General features: G+C 38.7%; 3 protein-coding genes and 1 non-coding gene across 9 annotated transcripts in view; 1 reads left to right on the forward strand and 3 right to left on the reverse strand.

Annotated features, from left to right (window-relative positions):
• LOC123961428 (dipeptidyl aminopeptidase-like protein 6) overlaps positions 1-26,490 on the forward strand; it is a 238,933-nt gene that overhangs the window by 170,279 nt on the left and 42,164 nt on the right. The gene's annotated exons all lie outside the window — the stretch shown is intronic.
• mrpl28 (mitochondrial ribosomal protein L28) lies at positions 9,485-15,149 on the reverse strand. Of its 3 annotated transcripts, none has more exons than XM_046037648.1 (6): positions 15,027-15,149; positions 13,100-13,409; positions 12,395-12,547; positions 12,177-12,311; positions 11,949-12,038; positions 9,485-11,664 (listed from the first exon to the last, which is right to left on the reverse strand). In XM_046037648.1, exons 2-6 carry the CDS (start codon positions 13,382-13,384, stop codon positions 11,569-11,571), a joined length of 759 nt encoding a protein of 252 aa, XP_045893604.1. In that variant the 5' UTR covers positions 13,385-13,409; positions 15,027-15,149; the 3' UTR covers positions 9,485-11,568. The 3 variants fall into 3 exon arrangements, with proteins under 3 accessions (XP_045893604.1, XP_045893685.1, XP_045893519.1); XM_046037729.1 differs by having other exon boundaries at positions 11,949-12,035; positions 14,935-15,067; XM_046037563.1 differs by having other exon boundaries at positions 14,935-15,067.
• Positions 16,240-16,326, reverse strand: trnastop-uca. The gene has a single exon. It is a non-coding gene; the product is annotated as a tRNA-Sec (tRNA).
• On the reverse strand, positions 17,624-22,723 carry LOC123961649 (zinc transporter 1). 2 transcript variants are annotated; one of them, XM_046037226.1, is made up of 6 exons: positions 22,573-22,723; positions 20,966-21,661; positions 19,245-19,526; positions 18,870-19,132; positions 18,497-18,684; positions 17,624-18,188 (listed from the first exon to the last, which is right to left on the reverse strand). In XM_046037226.1, exons 1-6 carry the CDS (start codon positions 22,616-22,618, stop codon positions 17,882-17,884), a joined length of 1,782 nt encoding a protein of 593 aa, XP_045893182.1. In that variant the 5' UTR covers positions 22,619-22,723; the 3' UTR covers positions 17,624-17,881. The 2 variants fall into 2 exon arrangements, with proteins under 2 accessions (XP_045893182.1, XP_045893272.1); XM_046037316.1 differs by having other exon boundaries at positions 20,966-21,655; positions 22,573-22,716.

Genomic DNA, 26,490 nt, shown 5'->3' on the forward strand with positions numbered 1-26,490 from the left:
GGAATGTGGATTGTGAATCAAGCAGCAGCAGAGGTTATGGATTCATGAGGAGTAGATGAACAGCTGGCACAGACTGATGAAATGGCTCTCAACTCAGAGGCAGTGAGTCAGATCAATGACACAATGACTTAAAGGGTAACTTTGCTATTTTTCTTTACTTTCTTTACTATTTTTGTCAAGGGAGTCTGGTGGCTTGGGCGAGAGCTATATTGCAACTGTTTCTGTTTAAGCAAAATGGATCTTACTCTTTAAAATTGTGTATCTCTGTATATCTCGGTCCTTTCCATAATGTTTTTAGACACTTAATAACAATCTGAGCCTGTCAGTGTAAAACAAGCACTTACTTTGGACGTACTTTGACGTGGCGCAATTGCCTACGAGGATTACGTTGCAGCCCTGTTTCCCTTCAGCCGACTGCAGTGCGCTCGCTCCAGGTTGAAAAATACCAAAAGGTATTGCTATTAAGGATTAATAGCAAATTGAGGTTACAGGTTACAAATAGAACATGGCTTTAAACAAGTCAGTGGAGGGTTCCTAAGAGCACTTACGAGCTCCCTTGGGACTCATCTTGGAAGGAATATGAAGTTAGATGAGCAGTGGGGGAGTTTTTGAGGACTTAATGTATCACAAATTCTCTACTCAACTATTTTCAGAGGTAATAGTCTAATAAGGATATGGTCTGACTGCACCAGACAGTGTCCTGGCTAATCAGGGTCCTCACTTCAGTCTTGAGGTTGTGACTCATTTTACGCAACATGTTATTGTCATATAATTGCCATTTGTTACAGATCTGGAATATCGTTGTCCAGATGAGCAAACTGATGCTTATTTGGCTTAATTATATTATGGTGGAATAAAAATACTAACACTACCATTAAAAGATGATCTTTGTTACATTCACACAACGCAAAATGCTGATCATCTTTTGAAAGAAACCATGATCAGACATTTTACAGCATTTGTTCTCAGTCTTTGATCTGCATCTACATCTGGAGCCCTGGAACATGCATATAACCTGGATTTTACCCTGTTATAGTATTTTTTTTTTATGCTTCTTAAATGCACCTGTGTTACTGGGCCATTCATTTAATTTTATTCAGCAAATCTTGGAGCTGTTCATCATTGTTACATCATTACCTTGTGCAGCTCTTTTTGCTGTGTCCTTCAGCGTTGGCGCTGACCTACTGGCTCTCTGCGTTGTTTATGCCTGTTCAAGTGGTGATCATCTTGGGTTCTGTTGTCCTAGATTTGAATTCAAAGGAGGCATAATTCATAAAAGGTTTCAAAGCAGAACTGTGTGCATGGCTTAATCTGAAAGGGGCTTTTACTGACAAACAATGTCCACAATAAGGAATATCTTTTGATGTCTTTGGTGGCTGTCTTCCTTTTAGAGGGGTGAAAAACGGTATGAATCTCATCTCCATGAAAGAGGTGTTCTGATTTTAAAGCTGGTTACTTCCAGGGCCGTTGATAAGTGATCCAGTTATCCATTGATAAGTGTGGAGGTTTGTCAATGCTTTGTTCTTTTAAGGTTAAAATTTAGCTTGGACCCCTGGTGCCTTAAGGTATGCAAGGTCCAAGTAAACCTAATAATAAGGTAGAAAAATCTGTATTTGAGAAGTTAAGAAGCATGAAAGAGAGATTACTTGGCAAAATGTGAGTTTTTTTTTAAGTTTACTTCCAGCTCAGAAGCAAATGAGGCAGCGAATGGCCTAATGAAACCTGCAGGCACATGCTGATTGGCATTACTGATAAACATAAATGACTTCTACTGTGAAAACTGTCCAGCAGCAGGTTGACAGTAGCCCTGGGTGGCTTCATATTTTGTCAGCAGGTTCATACTTGAGGTTTTTGCTCATTTGTTTGCTCTGCCATTCATTTGTTAGCATGCCCATATATCAGTTTGGTCAGGGATTTAGTTTGTAAAGAGAAAATAATGAGGAGTTTAATGAAAACTTATGTAGGCCTAAATAGGTAAAAAAGAAACACCAAAGTATGGTTTACATTTTGTATGACCTTTTCATTTGCAAGTGAATTCATCACTTCGAGTGTTTCTCTTCAAACTATTAGAAATACAAGGGGAAGATTTTTAATTAAACCTCATTGATTTTATTAAGATTAAGCACTCATCAAGCCTAAAAAGTAGACTGATAATGTCACAGTAGGAATGGGAATACAACCTACATGGCACTAACCTCCACATAATACATTACCATGTGATTAGAAAATACTCTCGGGCGATTGAAATATGTAGTTTCTGTAGGCTATATTATTTGCTGTGAGGTGAAGCAGGGTTGATTTTTCTTGTCGGTTTCGGGTCATTTGTCCACGTCCAAAGCTGCAGATAATGACTGGTCTGATAAAAGCGACTACTGGGGGAGAATTATGGTGCCTGTCTATGGCTAAATAAAATGAAGTCTCCAAAGCAGTAATACAATCTTAAATCTTTGGCGCCCAGTGGCTTAGATATGTAGGTGAAATATGGGTTAAGGTAAATTAAATTATGTGTAAAAAAAAAAAACCCAACATATATAAGCAGCCATTTCCAACAGATCAGCCTTTTAATGATTTTTATCAGAACCGCAGACTGTCGAGGACTCTCACAGGTGTTTTTAGCGCTCTCAACTGTAACAAAACACACTCTACCTACACTGAATGAATGAATGATGTGACCACAGCTCGAGTGGGAAAGTATAAGGTGGACTGAGAAGACAGTGGAATGAGCAACATTGTAAAAGGTCTAACTCTGACTAAATATAGTACAGTAGAGGATTATTTCACTTCAAGAGGCTTTTGGCTATAAACTAGTCTTTCTGCACTATTCTGTCTTTCTATATATATCTACAGTGAGGAAAATAAGTATTTGAACACCCTGCTATTTTGCAAGCTCTCCCACTTAGAAATCATGGAGGGGTCTGAAATTGTCATCGTAGGTGCATGTCCACTGTGAGAGACATAATCTAAAAAAAATTTTCCAGAAATCACAATGTATGATTTTTTAACTATTTATTTGTATGATACAGCTGCAAATAAGTATTTGAACACCTGTCTATCAGCTAGAATTCTGACTCTCAAAGACCTGTTAGTCTGCCTTCAAAATGTCCACCTCCACTCCATTTATTATCCTAAATTAGATGCACCTGTTTGAGGTCGTTAGCTGCATAAAGACACCTGTCCACCCCATACAATCAGTAAGAATCCAACTACTAACATGGCCAAGACCAAAGAGCTGTCCAAAGACACTAGAGACAAAATTGTACACCTCCACAAGGCTGGAAAGGGCTACGGGGAAATTGCCAAGCAGCTTGGTGAAAAAAGGTCCACTGTTGGAGCAATCATTAGAAAATGGAAGAAGCTAAACTGTCAATCTCCCTCGGACCGGGGCTCCGTGCAAGATCTCACCTCGTGGGGTCTCAATGATCCTAAGAAAGGTGAGAAATCAGCCCAGAACTACACGGGAGGAGCTGGTCAATGACCTGAAAAGAGCTGGGACCACCGTTTCCAAGGTTACTGTTGGTAATACACTAAGACGTCACGGTTTGAAATCATGCATGGCACGGAAGGTTCCCCTGCTTAAACCAGCACATGTCAAGGCCCGTCTTCAGTTTGCCAATGACCATTTGGATGATCCAGAGGAGTCATGGGAGAAAGTCATGTGGTCAGATGAGACCAAAATAGAACTTTTTGGTCATAATTCCACTAACCGTGTTTGGAGGAAGAAGAATGATGAGTACCATCCCAAGAACACCATCCCTACTGTGAAGCATGGGGGTGGTAGCATCATGCTTTGGGGGTGTTTTTCTGCACATGGGACAGGGCGACTGCACTGTATTAAGGAGAGGATGACCGGGGCCATGTATTGCAAGATTTTGGGGAACAACCTCCTTCCCTCAGTTAGAGCATTGAAGATGGGTCGAGGATGTGGGTCTTCCAACATGACAATGACCCGAAGCACACAGCCAGGATAACCAAGGAGTGGCTCTGTAAGAAGCATATCAAGGTTCTGGCGTGGCCTAGCCACTCTCCAGACCTAAACCCAATAGAGAATCTTTGGAGAGAGCTCAAACTCCGTGTTTCTCAGCGACAGCCCAGAAACCTGACTGATCTAGAGAAGATCTGTGTGGAGGAGTGGGCCATAATCCCTCCTGCAGTGTGTGCAAACCTGGTGAAAAACTACAGGAAACGTTTGACCTCTGTAATTGTAAACAAAGGCTACTGTACCAAATATTAACATTGATTTTCCCAGGTGTTCAAATACTTATTTGCAGCTGTATCATACAAATAAATAGTTAAAAAATCATACATTGTGATTTCTGGATTTTTCTCTTTTAGATTATGTCTCTCACAGTGGACATGCACCTACGATGACAATTTCAGACCCCTCCATGATTTCTAAGTGGGAGAACTTGCAAAATAGCAGGGTGTTCAAATACTTATTTTCCTCACTGTATGTAGTAAAAGGATTATTTTCATTTTCATTATTTTCATGAGACTTCTGAAAAGACTTCCTACTCCAAATGTTCACATGGAGGTCATCTGTCCCGGCACTAGTCACTTAAACTTCATGGACTGTAAATTAGTTTTATTAATATATTTTTGGAAAGCCCAGACACGGTCTGTGCTCGCCCTGTATTAGACTGGACCACCGCCCAAAGGCTTTAACAACCGCATTACTGTGAATTAGGATTAGACAGGAAGACCAAGCTCAAATTGAGAAGATGAATGTGCACCTTAGACTTTCACTGTGGTGAGTAGTTGCTGTGACAGTTAATTATTTGCTAAAATGAATCAAATGAGGTGAAACAGACTTCCTTCAAGTATTCTCGTTATTATATCAGACTATGAAATGTTTGTCATCTTAATATGATACCAGTTTCAGATTGTAGGCATAAACCTAAAGTCTGAGGTTTGTGGAGACTCTGGGGAATACTGAGCACACATGATGAGTCATGTGTGGTGGAAACAATCAACTATAGAAATGATGATACGGAGAGATTTAACCTGGGGGATTGTATGGTTTGCCCTCAGGAAGGGGTGGACACACCACTTTCACTGGAATCACACCCTCTCAGGTGATCACAACCGTTTAAAAGACACTTCCTGGTAAATCATGCCTAGTCGTGGAAGAAGTACTCAGACTCTTACTAAAGTAAAATTAGCAAGACCACAGTGTAGATATCCTTTGTTACTGTTATTCATGCATTCAAAATTTTACAAACATTTTTAGCATCAATATAGACTTAAACCACTCTGCCTTCCAAAAATCAATTCCCTCTTCTCAATGACCCCTGTCCAACCAAATGTCAAGTGTATAGGTTCATTACACTTGACTCACTAATCACAGAATTCTACTGGATGAAAAAACAAACAACTCACAACACTACAGAAAAGCAAACTGCTTGGAGGTTTAAATGCCCCAAATTTCCTCTACTGTAAGCTAATCAATTACAATATCTCACAGATTGGATTCACTCAAATGTTCACTAAGACCCATGGTTAGAAATTGGTAAAGAAACAGATTGATTACAATGCAACACACTCCCTGTCAAAGATTTACCATCTCTTCCAACAACAATACAAAAAAAAAAAACCATACATGCTACAAGAACACAGTCATTGCCTCAACCCTGGAAGCATCCCAATTTGGAACAATTCAGGCTTTGTAGTAAAACAAATCACCCACTTACAACATCCCTAACACTGTTGGAAAACAATACCACATTAAAGCTGCATGAATTAAACCAGAAGTTTGATTTGGCTCAAGAACACTTTCTACAAGAACCACAACTGAAAAACGCACTCAGGGAAAAGACCTTTTTGCAATATCTGATCCATGAAACCACCACAGTCAAAATTATACAGACTCATATGATCAACCAAAGACTCCACCATGACCAGAATGGCCCATTTCAGAATAATGTTTGTTACTGGATTATAATAATATGTAATATATAATATAGTTATGCAGCCATGTGTTCCATCACTTTGTTGCAGCTGGAAACGGTGGGGCTTATTTTTATTACTATATATACAGCGTATAGTGTATAGTTAGTTATGTATATGTTAGTGTATATACAGTGAATTTACTCTCAGGATGAATTGTCTTGACTTAACAAGAATACATCATGATTTATTTGTTGTTTATACTTTGTATTACTAATCTCAATCTGTTAAGTGATCAAATAAAGTGAATATAATATAATAGTTGCCTTTGAATTGAAGTGGAGTAAAAGTAGTAGTAACTCAAAAGTGTACTTAAATACAGTACTTGAGTAAATGTGCTATTATTTACAGTATTTATATTAACATTTTATTAAGATGATTAATACTATTGGTGTTAAAATTGTATTTACAGTGGTAGAAAGTGACTGGCACCATGCCGACCTGTATGAGAAGGTGATTTTAATAACATTTCCATTTCATTTTGATATATTTTATGTTTCCTGGAAAATCAATAGACAAGGTTTTTTTGGGGCTGATCACGCAAATGAAATACAGAGTACAAATCAAATTACTTCATCACTTTTGTGCAAAAATAAAGTAAAAATCCAATATTGACATAAAGCAGAAATACTTTAAGTAGCCATATATGGTTTAAAGGGTATGGCTCTGACAGTTAATAGGTTTATAAAGTCATATTACCCAGCCATACTGTCCTTTATTATTAAAGAAAGACAAGAATTAAAGGTAATATTCTGTTGTACCTGCTTGTGAAATATCCTCACAAATAAAATAAATGTCTCCAGAGCTACACAACAGGCATATGTGAGCTCAGTTAACAAGGTGAAGAACTCAGATTACTGTGGTTAGGCCTAGTCCCAATTAGACGCATGTCCTTTTACTGGCCTGGTGTGGCTACACAATTTGACAAGCTTGAACTAGTTCAAGCTGCTTAGATCATGCATACAAATATAATGTTTAAACTTTTATCAATATGGACATGCTACACAGCGTTAGTTTGGTTAGATTCTCTGAATCGTTTAGTTCATTTTACAGAAACAAAGAGTATTATTCATTGAGATTTAGGTATGGTAATTTCAGTGATTTAAGCAAATGAAAGCCCAGGCTATTAATTAAAGTTTTGCTGTAAAAACTTTAATACTTTCTGAGGACTTTTCAAAAATCAAACTAATGAACTGAAGACAGATTTTCTTGTTGCTGCAGGAGGGTTAACAATTTTTTAGAAAAAACACTAGACTCTGAATGCCTGAGTCTTTCTGAAGCTGTACTGTAGTTAGTACAGTTAGTAAGTAAGTAACTTTATTTATATAGTGCCTTTCAAGAGCAGAATGTCAAACCACAAAAAATAAGGCAACAGATGTAAAAACAGGCTTCGGAAAAATTAAATATAAATAAAAATTAAAGTCTCAACAGGTGAGCTTTTTAAAAGGTGTCCACAGATCTTTAGTCTAAAGGGACAGAGTTATAAACTTTAGGAGCCACAACCTGAAAACCTACCACTTTAAACCCGGATGGAGAAACAACCAACAGGACCCTTTGCAGACCTGCTGCAGAACCGGATCAAAAGCTCAACAGCAGCATTTCAGACGCCTTGTGAAAGATCAAGGGATGCTTTGCTGAGGAAAGGGAAGAGGTAGTCAAGACGGGATGAGATAAAAGTATAGATTATCATTTCCATCTCCGCTTGAGACACAGCAGGCCTAAGATTTGAAAAGTTTCTCAGATGGAAGAAACAGGAATGAACCAAACACATGACATGTTGGTCCAGAGTGACACCTGGATTTCATTTATAGAAGAGGAAAGAGAGCAGAGACCTTCCATTACCTTAGGGACAAAATTGGGTTGAGCAGATATAAGAACTCGTATTTTGTCAGCATTGAGCTATCATCCCATTTTTATAGAGTTTAGGTTTAAAACAGGTATTATGTTTACCGTGTTCAGCATCTTAGTTTAGCATATTAGCATGCTAAGATTTGCCAATTAGCACTAAACACAAAGGACAGCTGAGGGTGATGAGCATGTCATTAGTTATGCAGGTGTTTGGTCCTCAACCAAATCCATATTGGCCAAAGGAGGACTGGAAAGGGAATGGGTAAGGAGGCACAACAAAGCATAACAAATATTTACAGAAGAACAGACAAGAATGACGGAGCTGTGAGCTGAGAATCAAGCTGTGAGTCAAAGCTGCAACACTAGCTGCAGACATGATCAATGCCACGTCTCCAACACTGCTGTCAGTCTAATAAATGGAAGTTGTTGGGAAATAATACATGGTCAGATTGCTCTTTGTGGCCTAACTTTAAAAGGAAATAATTAAGGTCAAACATCAGTAGCCTTTAGTTTTACACTCAGGGGAGTGAAGATGAACCAGACAGATCTTCCTCTAAAATCAGCCTGCAGAGAAAAAATAACCAAATTTGGCACTATAGGGTGTGTGTCAGAGTTTGTTGTTAATATGGATCATTTGCAAGCCATGTGCACCAAAGAATGGGTAATTCCAGACTGGGGTTGAGTATATATAGGCCTATAAAAGGAGTGAATCTCACTGTTTACAGGTGGCAGGTATCTTTTTTTCACTCTGTTGCCAGGTTACAACACCCACGGGAGTCCCCGCACCAGTTGGGATTCCCCATGTTACCATCATAGCTACTGCAACCACAAAGTTGCACAACACCAAATACAACTGACATAGAAGTGTTGAAAGCGAAACCAGGAGAGAAACGGCAGCTTTTTTGTTTTCATAAACCCCTCTGTCATTTTTTTTTGCCACTGGTCACCTGGAGCACCATATAAGGACCATATCTGCATTAGCGCTGTGTTCATGTGCAGATGTGTGGTTTTTAGTACACTTTGTTTTGGTGGCAGTACTACCCATCATCTCTAACAGGGAAATCCCTTCTTTTATGAGAAAACTTTGTTGCAACTTTAACAAATTAGACTCCATAATACAAACATAATCTCTCACTCTATTAAAGGACGACTTTACTCAGTTAAAGCATTTCGGCTCCATCTTTTGGGGAAACACACACATGACATGTCATGGGCCTACTGTGAATCCTCAAAGGCTGTAAAACACATTCAGCTTGTACTTTCGAAATGTTTTTCTGAGAGCTGATTGAAAAGTACCAATACCACAATGTAAATGTACTGCATTTAAAATCTTAATTCAAAGTACATAAATACTGTTAGCAAAATAAACATAAAGAATCAAAAGTAAAAGTATTCATTAGAATGTCTCCTTCCAGAGTTATATTACAACATATATTTTTATATGAATGTTAATGTAGCTGGTCAAGAGAGAGATCATTTTAACCATTTATATACTTTTGGGTAGTTTGATCTCTAACTATTCATAGCTTATTTGTAAAGTAACAAATAACTTAAGCTGTTACACAAATGTAGTGAAGTAAAAAGTACAGTGTTTTCCTTGTGGCAGTACTGTTTTCACAGGCCTCAGGGTAAAGGTGACTGAGGCCCGGTTCCCAACCACATAATAAATGAAAATAAGGTATTCCTCTTGGAGAAAGGTTTAACAAGTATTTTAATGGAAAAAAATGCCTCTTCAAATAAGTAACAAAAGCATGAATGGGGAAAGGGGATTTAAATGAAACAAACCAAATAGGACTTGCAGGCAGCAGGTAATTGTGCACTTATATTTCACAAGGGCTGCTTTAGGGGCTTTGGGCTTTATGTCCACTCTGAGCTTCGGGTTAAAGTACTCATATTTATTCCACAATAAACAAAGGAGACAACAAAAGGGATCTCCCCAAAAGGACAGAGATTTATGCTGGCTTTGTCTAAGGATTGAGTTCTTCGCACATTGCATAGGGTTCAGAATGCTTCAGGAATGAGCCACTGGTATGCAGATATGCCCCTCTTCTTATGCTTTCCAGAGTGGAATCACACAGCTGCACTCAATCCCTGCTGAGGAGTCAGTGCAACACTCCCTGTCTAGCGGGTGCTCTGAATGATCCCTAATCAACAACCAGAGTAGTGGAGATTCGGCCAAACTTATGGGAAAAAATAAATTAAAATAGCAGAAAATACATACAGACTGCCACATCCTCTATAACTTTAAAGTAGCATAAAATGGACATACTCAAGTACAATAACCTCAAAATGTGTACATAAGTAAATGTACTTAAAATACTTCCCACCACTGAACACAAGAATATCGCTGCCCCTCTCACATTAACTCTGCGTACCAAATGAGACACCTTCACACAGAATATTATTTTGCTCACTCGTCTGTGTGTGTATTAAATTTTCTTACTGATGACAGATTAAACTTTGTAATTATGCAGACTATGGGTACAGAGCTAATGAAATGCAGTTATATAGCTACTAAGCAGAAGTGCATAAATGTCAAATTTTATACATATCAGTGCAGTTATGCTGCATCTTACAATATGTACAGTGGAGTTACAATATACAAATAGTATATAGTATATTATAATATATTAAAAATGAATAGAGGAGAAGTGGACAGAGTTAGAGAAAGAGAAAGTTAGAGTGCATGTGCAGTATGAATAACATTTATGCATTTGGTAAACTATGCTGAGTATAACAACGTATACACAGATATATTACTGAGTGATATGAGTATGACTTTGTGGCTTACATTTTACAAGTAATTTTACAAACCTTTTGTTAAGATTAATGCTATTGGTTGTTAAAATTTTAGTAATGGCTTTGCACGGCTACATAATACATAATCGTGGCTGTTATCCATTATATTATTGCATCAATGTTTTGCGACTTCCTGTTGCTCTTATTTGCTTACTATGTCATCTTTTCAACATTTTGTCATATGTTTGTATCTCTTCGCCTGTCAAGTCACTGGTTTTAGAGCATTGCTAAAGGACTGCAGTGGAAATTAGCCAGCTGGCGAACACATCGACAGAAATGTTGATTAGTGTGTGTTGCTTGCTGTGTATCCCATTGTTTCCAGTCTTTGTGCTAAACTAAGCTAAACATATGCTGGCTCCAGCTTTATATTCACTGAAATGAGCGAGGTATCGATCTTCTCATCCAAATCTCAGCGAGAAAGCAAATATGCATATTACTCAAAATGCTGAACTATTCCTTTAACTCTTTTTTGCTTATCAGACAGGCTTCATCACACCCAAAACAATGCAGTGACTCAGTGAAGGATATATTTAGAGCTGGATAAATAATTATTGGAGAACAGATGAGAAGAAACAAGGTTTAAGAAAAAAAAAAAAAAAAAGAGAGAATCTTTTATTATTTTTTTTTAGCTATCCCGTACATGGATTATATCAAAGCTGTTAGGGGAGTATTTACAATGATGAAGGCATCTCCCTTAATTCCTAAAATATCTTGTGCGTGGACCTTAAAGCAAGGGGAAATAAATAACCATTACTCCAACAGGACCTTGTCGTTTGTGTCACTTCCACTTTTGTGTCGCTCCCAGATGGAAATACAAGTTGAAACTGCAGCAAGTTCTCCCGAGTGTACAATCAGTACTGAACATGGTTCAGAAACTAGGTGACTTCCACCACCATCTGGAGAAGCTTGACAGTTCAACCTACTTCATTTTTCAGTCTGAAAAGCTGCTTCTGGCTCCGTCGCAGATGGTGGAGGCCGTCACTTCTTCTCTGTGAGGTGTGGCTCCGAGAGTTTTTGGATGTGCAGCTCCTCCACCAGCTTGTCCACGCAGGCCTTAAACAGAGGCTCGGGCTCCTGAGAGACAAGAACAGAACAGAGTCAGAACACGCAGGACAAACTAATCTACTAACATAAACTAACAGTGCACACATCATTACAAAGTAAAAATGTTGATCTTCGCTATTGGTGAAATCTAGTTCTATGATTTGTAATGAATGTCCTTCTCATTAAAAAATAGAAGATATCTGCACTCTCTGTTTCCTATCTATAAGTTCCTTGTACATCTTCGGGGCTGCATCCGCTCTACCACTACCACTGGAGGTGAGTGTCAGGCAGGTCATGTTTGAGGACTTTGTTACCTTGTCCTCTAGTTGCCTCTGTTTCTCCACGGCCTCCTCCAGGCTCAGACCCAACCACTCTGCCTCCTCCTCTGGGATCTCAAACTGCTGCTGAGACAGAAGGAAGCAGAAAAAGAAGAAACATGTCATTTGGTTTTTAGCACAACTGCTTTTGTAGTAGACATTAAGGTTGTGCCAGAAATCACTACACTTATGATCACTCAGTTGGCTTAAACACACACCCACTACCTTGTATTTGCTGTAGACCTTCTCTCTCTTGACAGGGTCGTTGGGGTAAAGCTCTGTGTTTTTGCGCGCCAGGCGATTCAACATGGCCCTCTTCAGGTCCATCCCCAGCTTGGAGTTCAGGTCTTCCTTTGGTGTCTGATAGGAGGTGGATGATTACAGTCATATAAGAAGTCCTATGGAAACTGTAATTTCGTCACACAGAGGCAGCGTACTCTTACTTTAAGGATATAAAAGTCGAAACCATAGGCAGCATCGATGAGGTCCAGCGTGCGTGCTGTGACTGTGATGGTGAACTTGTGGTCGAGGATCTCGCTGTACAGCTCTCTCTTGAACAACTGTGGTTTCCAGGTCTTCCTCAGACGAGTCGACATCTAGCTCAGAAATCAGTACAAACACGAGAGATAAACTGAAGTATAACGTCGAGAGCTACGTGAGTCAAAACATGTCGGAGAAATGTCTTCTGGGCTTTGGTGCCAAGCTTTTAATTTTAATTGCGATAATTTTGACTGATATTACAATTGTAATATTATTTGCAAAACTAGAGTGAATGGTAATTTTTACATCATTATACTCATTTCCATTGAAAAAACATATTCAAATAAATTATGGGGTAATTTTCGCAAGTATCTGTACCAAACAAGAATGTTTTCTTAATTCTGAAGAATATGATGCATAAGCCAGGAGACCTCTGCAGCACAATTTTTAATTTAAAATGGTATTTTGACACACATTTTGCCTTTCATAAATATTAAATCTCCTACAATTTGAAAATTGCAGTAGGCCATAATGCAATTTTGATAATATCTCCATTAATTGTCACACTCCAGCTGGATGCTTATACTGTGTGCACTATGGTATAATCATGTTATAACAACACACTGTAGTAGAACTAAATAGAGGGAATAATCTTCTTGAAGACTCACTTTGTCATTGTTGGCATATCTGAAACCTGATATCCAGCCCTCTCCTGCCCACAGGCCGTCCTGGGAGTGTGGCGGGTAGTAGATGGGGATCGGGACATCCTGCACCCGTTCCTTCTGCCCTGTTTTTGGGTTGGCTCGGTACTGGACTCCCAGAGGCCTCCAATGGACAGGGGTGGGTTCTTTCTGCTCGAGGGACTTGAGGTAGTGTTTAGGGAGACGAGCGTAGATGCCCTGCTTCAGTTTCAGGGCATCCCAGATTTTGGGGGGGTATTTATGAAGAGGCATAGCGGATGGGCTTTTAAAGTTAAATCTGGAAGACAGAACACAAAAGATGTCAGGAAGAAACAAACAACAAAACTCAGCTCTGAACCAATTTCAAACATCTAATTCTAATCTAAAGTAATACATTCTTGGTCTGTGAATTACACTTATATACATTATTCGCAAAGGGACATGACCCATCACTTTTTGAAAGCATTTGTAAAAACAAAAATTCTGAAAAATTTCTTGCAACAAGAAATGTTAAATTACAAATGAAAATGCTATAAGAAAGGTTTATTTACACAAGAATCGAATAAGAATTGCAATGAAATGTAAATATAGAAGAAACAGATCTGCGTTGTCCAAAAAAGTTACTTAAGCTAAAAAACAAGCTACTGATTACTGCATTATATTTTTATATTTTCAATTGTCACCTGCCACCTGAATTTTGGTTTCCCTCTATATAAATAAAGATGTTTCCACAATAAACTGGTGCAGAAAAGGTCTCCAGAATGCAAGAAATTCAGTGTTTAATGCTCAAAATCTTCTGGGGAAGGACCCCCAGTTGCCCTGATCGTATATTTCATCAATGAATAATTACTCTGTATAGCTTTAAAATATCTTCTAGTCTTGTTCTCGTGACCCCAAAATTGTGCATCATCACCTCTCATGGACTAAGTGTTTCGTCAAACCCCTAACCTGAGCCCATAAATGTCCCCACCACTTTTCAACACAAAATGACGCCCTTGATTATTCATAATTTGTCTTATTCTTTTTCGATTAACACACACATAAAAACACACATTGGACTCTGTTAAGGTGTGTTTTAGTTTTGGTCTGCAACTAATGATTATTTTCATTATCAATTAGTCTGTGGATTATTTTCTCGATTAATTGGTCAGGTCGAGAAATTTGAAAAAAAGAAATGTCGATCAGTGTTTCCCAAAGCACATAGTTAAGTCCTCAAATGTCTTGTTTTGTCATAAACCCAAAATATTCAATTGACTGTCATAGAGGAGCAAAGAACCCAGAACATATTCACATTTGAAAAGCTGAAATCAGAATTTGTTTTACATTTGTTCTTTAAAAAAGGACTCAAAGCGATTAATCATAGTTGACAACTAATTGACTAATCAACTAATTGTTTTAGCTCACGTTTTGGTATCTGGCAATATATCTTAATTAAATGATTATACAGTCTCTTAAATATACAAATAAAAAATTGATGAATGAATAGATGCTGTTAAATACTGCCATACAACATTTTCTAATTTGATGAGGACAATTAACACCTTTTTAAAATTCTTTGAAATAATAAATTACAGTTAAATTACTTTTAAACTAAATCAATTAGCTGCAGGTTAGGAGTTTCTGGGGAGCGGTTGGCTGATATCTCTTTTAAATAATAAATATTAATTTACAGAGGCGCTCAAGTGAATAACTTTCATAACGTTGCTGTTAGCAGGACGCTGACAGGCCAACAACACAGTTAGCTAACACATCGGCTAGTTGGACGAATCAAGGCATCTACGACTCTACCACACTCTTGAGCATAAGTTCAGAAGTCTGTTTACCAGGTAATATGAAAACAACGACCTCCACCAAATACAGGGTGGATTTTAAATCCAAGTTATTCCAAAATCAAACGGGCAAGGACATCACATACCATCCACCTCTCAGGCTGGTTTCCGCATTGACTGGCTGCCTGCACAGACGAGGAAAATGATTGGATGGCAGGACAGGAAATGCTTGCAAACGATTGGCTTTCACGGGCTGTCAATCAATGTTTTTTCCGGGCAAAGCAGACGTAGATTCGCAGAAAAGTCCTCTTTCACTCATGACCCATGCACAGTAATCACACTGTAGTTTGAACATGTATTTAAACTATATCTGTATTATTGTTTCTTTCTTTATAGATTTTGAAATCATCAATGTTATGTAATTTGAATTTATTTAACACTGCAGATGTACAGTGCTACAGCTACACTTTGATTTAAGTGATTTTTTAACAGGAACATATATAGAAAAATTAAACAACAATCTATTCAAAATAAAGAAATATACATTTAGCAATACTCCATTTTAGTTGTAAAGAGCACATATATATTTAATTGCATGTTTATGTATTTAATTTCTTAATTTCCCATCTAGTCTTCGATGAAGTGCAAGTGGTTTGTGTACAGAGGTAGTAGGAGATAAATATTAAGAATGTTAAGTACTCATTATGCTGAATGGTCCTTTCTGTGTGTTATCTTATTATCTTACATTATGATGCATTATATGAGTAGCATTTTAATGCTGTGGCATGTCCCGGCAAAGCTGGTTTTAACAACTTTATATACTGTTGTAATGTAAAATATTTTACAAACTGATCATATGTCTTGTACATAAAATCTTTATCTACAAAGTAGCTGTCAGATAAAAGGTAAAAGTGCTATTACAATGTAGTGGAACACAAAATAAAAAATAGACAGATAAAGTACAAGTACCTCAAAAATGTTACCAAAGGACAGTACTTGAGTAAATGTATTGTGATGAAGAAAGTAATTTAGAAAAAAACACGTGAGGCTTTTCCGGGTCGTTTCCTTCAATAAGTTGGACCTTTATATTGAAGTACAAGGACAAAGCTGGACAGGAAGTAGGCCCGTGACGTATTCAGAAGATCTGAACGGTCGTAAAAAGTAAAAAAAAAAAGACAGTTTCAGTGTTAAGTGTTTAAAATGTGGTATGTATGTAATGTATGTGTGTGTTCAGCTATATGATTACAATATCTTTATATTTTCCGATACGTCTTGAATACATCGGTAATCCACGTCATGTTAAAACGGATAATAACGTCATTTATCTTGAAATTACACCATTTACAAGCCTTGTAACGTCGCCCGAAAGGTGGAATTGAACCACTCTGCCGCTAAGCAGCTACAGGTTTGAAGCCTGCACCCCGGACCACCGAGGCTCATCCGGGCACTTCACCAATGCGAGTCAAACTTATAAGTACCTCACAACAGCCAGACCCGTCTTAGTCATGGTGTCACAAAAAAAATCTAAGGTGACTTTGTATTTATCAAAGAAAGCACGTGTACACAAAGTACAATCACATGCTGGATGCCCTAAAGCATATTTATGTCGAATAAACACAATAAAGGGAAAAATAGTCTGGTCTGTGCGGTGTCGTGGAACACAGACGCATTGTGATTGGCTGTCTGATGATGATAAAAAGGTGGAGCCACATCGCTTCATCACAGGTAGGTTTATGGATTGGCTAGATAGATAGATATATACTTTATTTATCCCGAGGGAAATTCAAGTATCCAGTAGCATACGGTTAAAATTAAACACAAATAGAAATCAATGTCATGGCAGGAAAGGCATAGGGGTAACTGATGATATTAAAATTGTATGCATTTCATTTAAGTGTACCAGTGCATGCTGAGACATCACTATTGTTTATAGTTACACCTGTGCATTTCCTGCAATCACAGATCCAAATGTCTGCCATGAAAAAGCCCACTGTGTGATCTGCTCTACTCTCAGTCTCATATTTAATTAAGACACAAAACCATTTACCCACCAATTTTTTTGAGAGTGCACATTTTTTATTTAATTTATTAAATCTTCCTCATTTCTTTGTTTTATTTGTGACTATTTTGACTCAACATTAGTTGTAATTTTATGTTTGGCAGAAACAGTGGGGGGCAATTAATGTAATTAATTTTAAGTAGAGCAAATTGTAACTAACTACTTTATATAGCTACTATCAGGTAGTTAAATCTATAACAATAATATTTCATAACATATGTTTTGAATCTTAGTCTGCACAGTAACTAGTAGGCTAACTATAACTGTCAAATACCTGTTTTGTATATATCAAGTAAGTAGGATGATGCATTGTTTAATCTGTATTAATGCATTGCATTTTATAAATTGATCATGTTTTGTAAAATACTGAGCTGTAAAGTAACTATAGCTGTCAGAGAAATGTAGTGTAGTAGAATTCTATAGTAGCACACAATGAAAATACTCAAATAAAGTATAAAAACCTCAAATTTGTATAGTACTTAATGTACTTTGCTACTTTCCACCACTGTTTGTATATACATAGACATATATTTCACATTTTGATTATAGTAGATGCTTCACGCATCTATATGCATTTGTTCTTGTTCTTTCTCTTGCTGCTGAGACACAGTGTGGGATTAATGCATTTTCCATTATCTAAAAATTAACAGACACACTTGCTTTAGAATTTTTATTTTTGTTTTATTCTAAAACATACATGGGACAGAGTAAAGAGGTTCCGGGTACAAATGAAGAAAAAAAAATTCCTCCATTTTTGTTGAATTTCAGGCTACTTCATATCGCATAGAAATCTTTGGTGCAGCACTGTGTTAATGTCAAAAAACTAACAGGACATTTTCATTTAATGTGCAGGCATCGTTTTGAGAGATGTACATTGGTACATGAGTATCAGATGATTCCTTTATTTTCCTCCAGTGTAATTCTTTGGTTAAAACAACAGAGTCAGAGGAAGGTGTTCTCGATGACCAGAGTCTGAGGCTCTTCCTTTGTTTCCCCAGCTGGTGGTGCCAGCAGGCTCCTGGACTCCTCTCCTAGGGGAGTGCAGCACATATTCCCAGCACAGGCCTTTCCACAGGCGAGGCTGCAGGCCAGGAGAGGAGGCTGGGAGGGGTCCTCTCTGTGGACGACTGCAGACTGGTCACCACTCCCATTGCCTGCAGAGCAGTAAGCAAACTCTGGCTGAACGGTGCAGCAGCTCACTCCCACACTCTGCAGCACCCTAGTGACTCCCGACATCAGATCAGCACACCTGGACAAATGGAAATTATTCTACATTAGTACAATATACAGTTTTTATCTGTGCAAAAACATATTCATGATAACACAGACTCCTGTAAATAAATAAAATAATTTTAGTGATTGTCTGTTTTCTGCATCTCATTCCAAGCATGAAATAAAACAATATAAACCAGTCATTATCAATTTTTCTCCTAAGCAGTCCTCACTATAAACTGAATTCCAAGAGCATGTTAAGCCTCACTGTCAGCTTCCACCCAATCAGAAGAGTTTTCAGGGGCTATCGTATAACCACCAGTAAAAAAAGTTTAAGAACTTTACCTGTGTGCTGGAAACCCAGCGTGGCAGTGTACATGGACAGAGGCCACCGTGAAAGATTCAGTTAACTGCCAGACGTGGAGGTCATGCACAGCCTGCACTCCAGGGACACTCGCAATCTTCCGTCCAAGATCATACACACAAATGTGTGGAGGTGTGGCCTGTAGCAGCAGCAGTCCGTACCTGTGCACCTGGAGAGCAACGGCAACAGTCTGTACAGGTTTGGATACAACTGCAGAAAATTAATTATTTCTCAAATCTTCTTGAACTGATCCTTTAAATGGCGTTTCTAATTAGTGGGTTGAATTTGGTCTTGATAAGAGCTGAATGTTTAAAAGCAACTGAATGGCAATGACATGAACACACACAGACTGACCTGTGGCGTGGCTGTGGCAATCAGGGTGATCACAGCCAGCAGGGAGAGAGCAGGATCCAGGTAAACCAGGAAGCCACAGGTCCCAGAGCTGTGCAGGCACTGAGGGCCGACCAGCAGCATCACCAGGCTGTTGCTTAGAGACAGGAGGGAGGTACAAAGGCCCTGAACGACAGGGACGAACGACAGGAAATAGACTGGTACGGGGATCTTGATGTGATCTGATGACTTGCAGACTGGGGAGGTGATAGATGCATGTTGACTGTCTGAAAGAGGAAAAAACATTTTTTGTGATCAGAGCTAGAGTACATGTGCTTTTGGTCCATAAAGATATAAACAGATTCTTAGGGATACTAGTCCAAGTAGCTACACTCTCACCAAGATACCCCATGCAGGTTTTGTCTTTGTAAATCTCTGTGATGTCTTCTAAGTGACTCAAATCTGCAACACCGCTTGTTACTTCACAGTTGCTGCTGTCCCGTGGAGGTGCTGCATGCAGGTGAACTGCTGGCTGTCGTTGTGGTGTTTGAGAGTCAGTGTCAGGGTCACAGGAGGTCCCCGGGTTACAGAGGACTAGTGCCCCATTGTGAAGCATGTCCTCTACAGCAGATTGGACTCGCCCCAGCTCGGCCTCTCCTTTAGTTTCCTCTTCAGCCATGACTGTGGGAGTCGAACAGAGGAATTAAAAACAAAAACGGACACTGTTTGATGTTCTTTACAGCAGAACATACACTTTGGCAGCTACTTCAAAGTGAAATCTGTCAATATCATCACCTGGACATGCACACTAATTCTGTAGTAAAAAATTATTATTACATAACGCCATCATGAGTACCTGCTTTCACATGGACCAATTTAAACTCGTGTACAGTTGGTGATACACAGAGAGGGGATGTGCAATATTATTTAAAAACTGCTTCATGAATCATTGTGAGCTGCAACAAATTCCACACTCCAAAATGAACTGCAGCAGCAACATGTCTTACATGACATTGGACTTTAACCCCTTGACACCTGAATTTTTTTACAATAAAAAAATAAAAATAATAATTTGTATTTTCATTTGCTTTCAAGCTGATGTTAAATTAAGTGAAGATTGTTAATTTGTCTATAGAACATAGATAAGATATAAATTCAGCTATGATGTAGGTATGATGTAAATTAGTGATAATTTACATCATACCTACATCATAGCTGAATTTATACAACAGGCATAAACGAGAAACCAGGGCTTGCAAAAGGTTCCTAGGTACGTTACGAATACGCACAAACAGGCATTGGGGGAATCCATGCACCATCTTGGCTTGCAGTCTGAAAGGAAGAGGTGTGATGCAAATTCGTGACAATCTGTGTCAAGGGGTTAAAATCCTTATGTACAGTACTCAACTAGCTGAAATGCATAAAAATGATGTGGTTAGGAGCAGTACATGTATGGTAAATATGAAGCTACAGCTTGCATCCCGTTAGCTTAGCTTAGCATCAAGACTGGAACAAGGGGAAACAGCTAACAAATCGTTGTTTTCAAGCTTCGGTGTTTGTACGAATTACAAACAAGATGTAACATGTTAATTAGTGAACTTTGGGTTGGTGTCTTTGGACATAACTCTACTGTTTCCAGTTTTAATGCTAAGCTAACTGGCTCTGGCTTAACATTTACTGTATGGACATGGTATCAATCTTCTAACTCTTTATACCCTTTATAAACAGAATTAAAAAGTAGCTTGCAGTTTGTTGTGTAGTTTGAAAGCTGTGAATGTGCAGGTTTCATGTGACCTACCCATGGCTTTATCGTTTGTGATGCACAAGGTCAGTTTTCTCTCCTCCCACACTTTTCTGACATTGTAACTGGCAGTGCTGTTTCCGAGATTTTTTTCAACTTTCTTAAACCAAAAATCCAACAAGCAGCTGTTCAGAGGTAAAAGAATAACCAGGGCCAAGTGGAAGACCATGAATGCTTTCAGGAGAGTGATTTATTTAGCATTAATAAAGCTGTTGTTTTAAACTTATAAACCTTTTATAAAGACGATACCACGTATTGTTATACTGTATAGTTGTGCAGCAGCTCTGACAGTGAACATGTAATGAGCAGTCAATGTTACCTTTGTGGTTCACTACAAGGTGAGATTTGGTACCCGGTTGTCTGCTGGCTTTATTCCAGTCCAGCAGCTCATCCCAGTTCAGGCCGAGCACCAGCATCTTGTGGAGCACACTGACCGCTCCAACCACCACAAGCAGCAGGGGACGCTTTACTGGGTGTGGCTCCACGGTAAAGCTGATTATTTCCATTATGTAAGAGAGACACAGGGAGGCCAGGACGAGAGCAGAAATGAACATCCCCACAGTCTGAACCCTGCTGGTGGTGTAGGACAGACCGCAGCTGAGAGCTGGAGGAGAGAGTTTTGAGGAGAAATGTTGATGAGAGTTGACCAGTGAGGCTGCTTCACAGTGAAACTGAGGAGCGGGAGGTTGATCTGGGATGGCTGACCCATCAATGGCGGTCTGATTGCCAGGTGGAAGCTTGATGGATGACTGTGCAGGCAGACTGGAAAGAAGTCCTGCTGAGGAGAGGAAGGCATGTGGGGGAGACGCAGGGGAGTTCAAATGGGAGAGCGAAGGTTTTATTATGCTTGCAGTTTGAGGAGGAGGAAGAGCCATGCGCATGAGGATGAAGAGTGTGTGGAAACCATCCACCAAGGTGATGAGTGACTTGCACAGCTGGCTGATGGCGACCTCGCACACCAGCAGCAGGATGGTCACTCCCAGCATGCACCAGTGTAGCACCCTCATACCTGCAACTGAGAGTATAAAGCGCACACTAAAATACTTCATGTACTTGCAAACACTCAACGGGCCTTTCCGAAAATAGCCCCTTCCCACTTCCACTCCGTCACGGATCAAAGTTCCTTTAGTTAACTTGAAGGGTATAAATATAGCGGCCAAGTGAACTTGCCAAAGGATCTCACTCACTGCTATCATATCAAACAAACAACAGTTGCATTAAGGTTCAGGAGGATCGATGTTGAGGAAGTGTTTTGCAATAACGAAACTGAAACCATTTGTCATTTATTTTATGCTTGTACATGTACCAAATCATTTTGGTTAGATTTAGAATATTTCTTTAAGATGTTGACTGGTTCAGTTACTTATTTATGAAAAATAGATGTTGTATTCTTTTATAAGATAAGATTGATAGCCTATTGATTGTAAAAGACTAGGCTATATATTTTGAACCTCTAAAAGAATTTATTATATTCACAAATACAACTGGTCTAAAAAGAAACCACAAATAGCCTACAACATTTCAAAATAGAAATTAAACATAAGGTTATATTGAAGCATTAGGCCTATATGGTCTGACCAATAGTAAAGCAATTAAAACAGTTAAAATGTGAAGGCTAAAGATTTCAATATTTTTCTTTAATGCCTTTTTTGCTTGTTAGCCCAATGTATCTAGTTGTGTCAGGTTCTATTATTCTCTCGTTTTTTTTTGTAGCCTACTTTTGTTTTGGCTAAAAATGTTTGTATGAGATGAATGAGATTCAGGAAAAAAAAAAAAAAGAAAAAAAATTGTCTATCAGACAAGAGTATTTTCTTTCATTAAACACAACATTCTGACTGCGTTGTTAACCTGTGTATGGTGAAAAGTAGAAATGTTTCAGGATAAAAAAATCCTACATGTTTATGGTCGTAGTGGCACGGAACTCACGTTTGAAAGAAGGGTCATCCATCATGCAGCAAAGGCTGTTACACATCTTCACCAAGCCAGCATGGATGCTCACTCATCACTGGAGGTGTAATAATCCACAACCCCTCCGTGCTAATTGGTTTCAGATGGTAGGCAACTCAATGTGGCGGACTGTTGCCGTGAACGCGCTAACGGAGTGGAAGTAGGCAGGGGGAGGGAGCAGCTCAGCAAATAGCCCTAGGCTTACTTTGGGAAAGGCCCAATGACTGATTATAAGTCACAAGAAATTGTTAAAAGTTATAGAAGACCGCTAAAGGATTGTTTTAGGTAATTCAAAAACTGTCCCCGTTACATAGTTTAACTGAACTCAGAACATGTTTTAGTTACAAATCACAACTGAAGTAGCCTACTTAAACATCAGTAGCCTATTGGCCACAAAAGTCCAATCTGTCAAGTTTCTCAGTTGTATAAAAATATTTAGAGAACAAAGCAAAGAATTTAAGCCTCAAACACTTTTTGTGTCTACTGTAAGCTGTTGTGTGTGTTAATTAAAAATAAATGAGTTGCTATGTCTGATATTAACCTCTCCATATTTAAATTCTGAAAAGTTACATTTAAATATTATATTAGATCATATAGAGACACTTAGTGTAGACATCAGAGAAGAACTGGTTGCTGCAGCTGCATCACACAAGGTCCGGACACAGTTCCCACACACCATTGTGCTGCTTCAGCTGATTAGATATGGTGTAGGCTACTCATGTTGCTGGAAGTTTAATCTATAAAAATTATATTTTTAAATTGATCATATTTTTAATGTGTAAAATATTATTCTGCAAACTACAGCTGTCAGATAATCATGTATAATCTCTCCCTCTGAAATGTAGTGGAGTAGAAGTATAAGGTTGGAAGTACCTCAAATTTGTACTTAAGTACAGTGCTCTAGTAAAAGTTACTTTCCACCACTGACTTTAATATTAATTTTAAATAAACTACACCAGGGTGACACAGCATGACTGAGCCTGACTGGATTACTACTCAGTCCTGCATGAGTTTGAGATACTTTACTTGAGGATTTTCCATTTTCTGCTACTTTCAAAAATCAGAGGCAAATATGGTTGTTTTTACACTAGTTACTTACTTTTCAAATTCAGATTGATAATACAAAATATAATCAACAAATAAATGATATGTGTATTAATATTATTGACATTATTGATATATATATATCTGAATATTATAATATTCAGATATATATATATATCAATAATGTCTTCTATGTGAAATATAAGCCCCACCTTTACCAGCCGCAAAATTAAAGTCATGCACATTTTAATGCATCAATAAATATTCTTTAAAATAATGTACATAATTCTTAAATGGGCCATTCTATATTATGAGTTCATCTACTTTTAGTACTTTAGTATATTCTAATGCTATACTTTTGTACTTTTGAATGCATAACTGCTTCTCCCACCACTGGCTGTAAGTCATGAATAAACCAGTGTCCACATGTAACACAAACTATTTGTACAAGCAGCACTTGAAACCAAAATTTAAAACAAATGTCTACATGACTACTTTTTTTTTTAGTTTAATTACCCCAGAAGAGTGGACGACCCTCAGCGAGCAACCAAAGGTAAGTTGGGTTCTCGGATGTGATCCGTGCGGCAAAATCAGAAGAATGTCATTCATAGGGCTCACCATCTCTCCCTCTCTCTGTCCCACCACACTCCTCCTCTGCTCTAATCGCAGTCATGTGAACTGGGGAGGGGGTGGGTGGTATCGTCCTCTCCTCAGTTATCCCTGTTTGAATTCCCTCCTTTCAGCTAGTTGGTGGGAGAAAATACCTTCAGTGGACAATCACACAGCCCACCCACCCTTCATACCCTCTCTGAGTTGATCGAGTGAAGCTAATTTGCACTAATTAAATCCACATTGTGTTGTCAGGATTACAGATATGAGATCTGGTGTTACATAACCAGATGAATGAGAAAACCTTGAACATCAGGCCGCTTTATCCAGAATAAACAGAATATTCAGTGATGTTATACCCGTCATAATATTACCGCAAGTAAGCAGCAGTGTATGAGTGTTTTGGCCCATCATAAAGCTTGATCTGTTCATTGTTAAACACCACAGACTCCTCATCTGAGCCCCGACCCTACATAATTAATAATATTATGTAATTTATAGATGCCAGAAGAAAAAGCACTTCCAATGGTCAAAATGCACCTTTGCTGCTGCCATGAATTCCTTCACCTCAACCTCTCTGTCAATTTAAAAGTCATGCTGGGAAACGTTAAATTCTAGAGGAGATTCCAAATATGTCAGGCGGATATTTGGGATTTCCATCTGATAGAATGGTACGGCCATTAACCACATGGAGCTATATGATGTTTACGCTGCCCAAACATCATGTAGCTTCAAATCAAGCGCTGGAACAAGCTGACAAAGAACATAAATGTGTGACAGTGTGGGGTGGGTGTTCGATGAACTGTCCAACCTTAAAGTCAGTGGTTGCTGTGGCAGTTATAGGACAAAGGTAAATCTTAATATGTATTAATTTAGTAACATTAGCCACCATAAGCTCCTGCTCATACCAGACCAAGTAAGGGTATGGCAACAACACCGTGAAGCGAGCAAAGGTGCATTGCTTATGAACCATAGGAGGGAGAATGTGTTATTCCTAAATTACAGTCTCACTTTTAAGCTGCGTAAAAGGAAAATGAAAGGAATAGCTCGACACTTTATGCCAAGACATAGATGGATGGATTGATACCACTCTGAAGTGTGTATATCAAATATGAAGCTACAGCCAGGAAACAGCTTAGCATACAAACTGGAAAGAGGTAGAAACAGCAGGCCTGACTCCACAGGTAACAAAATCGTGTTCCAGCAGCTCTAATAAGTAGTTGGATTTTGGACAGAGCCGGAATTGCTGTTTCTCTCAGTTTCCAGCATTTATGCTAAGCTAAGCTAAGAGTCTCCTGGCTGTGTGGCGCCGTTCTTCTAAACTAAGAGTCTCCTGGCTATGTGGCGCCCTTCTTCTTACCTAACTCTCAGCAAGAAAGCAAAACGTATTTCCCTAAATGTCAAACAGTTCCTTTTAAGGCAACTTAATTTATTCGGTATTTATTAGCTTATTCAAGCTGTCTAGGTGGTGCAGCCTCTCTGTCCCCCTCTCAGCACTCTTGATCCCACAGATGACGCTGCTGTCCCATCAGCCCTGCTCTTGTGTGCCAGAGGTTCGTTGCAGTCCACTGGACTGTGTATCAACAGGCCAGATAGGGGCTGACACCACGGATAAATCCCTACTGTTCTACCAGCATACCGGCACATTCCTGAGGCACGGCTAAGCCCAAGAACCAGCGAGGAAGCACTTGATCACTTGCCACTGTCCCTTAACAGAAAGAGGGCCCACAGACCTGGCAGCTTGGCTACCTTTACCTTTGGAGAATTTCTTTAAAGCTGCTATGACCGTCTCCTAGGGCAACTTGGAGGCTTTGGAACAATCTGAAAACACAACACTGACAGATTATCATCATATAAAGCTATTTCAAACATTTTTGCAAGCACTTGCCTATTTACACACCAGACAGACATGGGTCAACATGGCATTTATTTGGAAATAAAATGCAACATTTAAAAAAAGGTTGCAATGCGAAGCAGTGAGCAAAAAACATTTCCTGTTTCAGGAAAATCTTAGCCAGTTAAAGAAATAATATGTAACTTTCCTGCATAAATATGTAAACACAACTAGACCTTTGTTATAGTTTTTCTCGAGTTGTGTACATGATCCCAAATGTTTCAAACAAGTTTCAAACCCTGAGAAATACGTAATTTTAATCAAAGTAAAGGTGTGTTTCATTTGGTCACCTTTCAATGGCGTCATATCCCCACTGCGCATGCATCAGCATTGTGATCGTCTTCCAGAAA

Source organism: Micropterus dolomieu, linkage group LG01 (assembly GCF_021292245.1).
Source record: "Micropterus dolomieu isolate WLL.071019.BEF.003 ecotype Adirondacks linkage group LG01, ASM2129224v1, whole genome shotgun sequence".
Taxonomy (NCBI): domain Eukaryota; kingdom Metazoa; phylum Chordata; class Actinopteri; order Centrarchiformes; family Centrarchidae; genus Micropterus; species Micropterus dolomieu.

Coding starts and splice junctions, on each gene's coding strand:
- LOC123961649 (XM_046037226.1), bottom strand. CDS start 22,618: ATGTGTAACAGCCTTTGCTGCATGATGGATGACCCTTCTTTCAAAC. Junction 21,662..22,572: donor GGATGACCCTTCTTTCAAAC/GTGAGTTCCGTG, acceptor TTATACTCTCAG/TTGCAGGTATGAGGGTGCTA. Junction 18,189..18,496: donor GCTGGGTTTCCAGCACACAG/GTAAAGTTCTTA, acceptor CCATTTGTCCAG/GTGTGCTGATCTGATGTCGG.
- mrpl28 (XM_046037648.1), bottom strand. CDS start 13,384: ATGCCTCTTCATAAATACCCCCCCAAAATCTGGGATGCCCTGAAACTG. Junction 12,548..13,099: donor GATATGCCAACAATGACAAA/GTGAGTCTTCAA, acceptor TTTCTGAGCTAG/ATGTCGACTCGTCTGAGGAA. Junction 12,312..12,394: donor TCGACTTTTATATCCTTAAA/GTAAGAGTACGC, acceptor ACCTCCTATCAG/ACACCAAAGGAAGACCTGAA.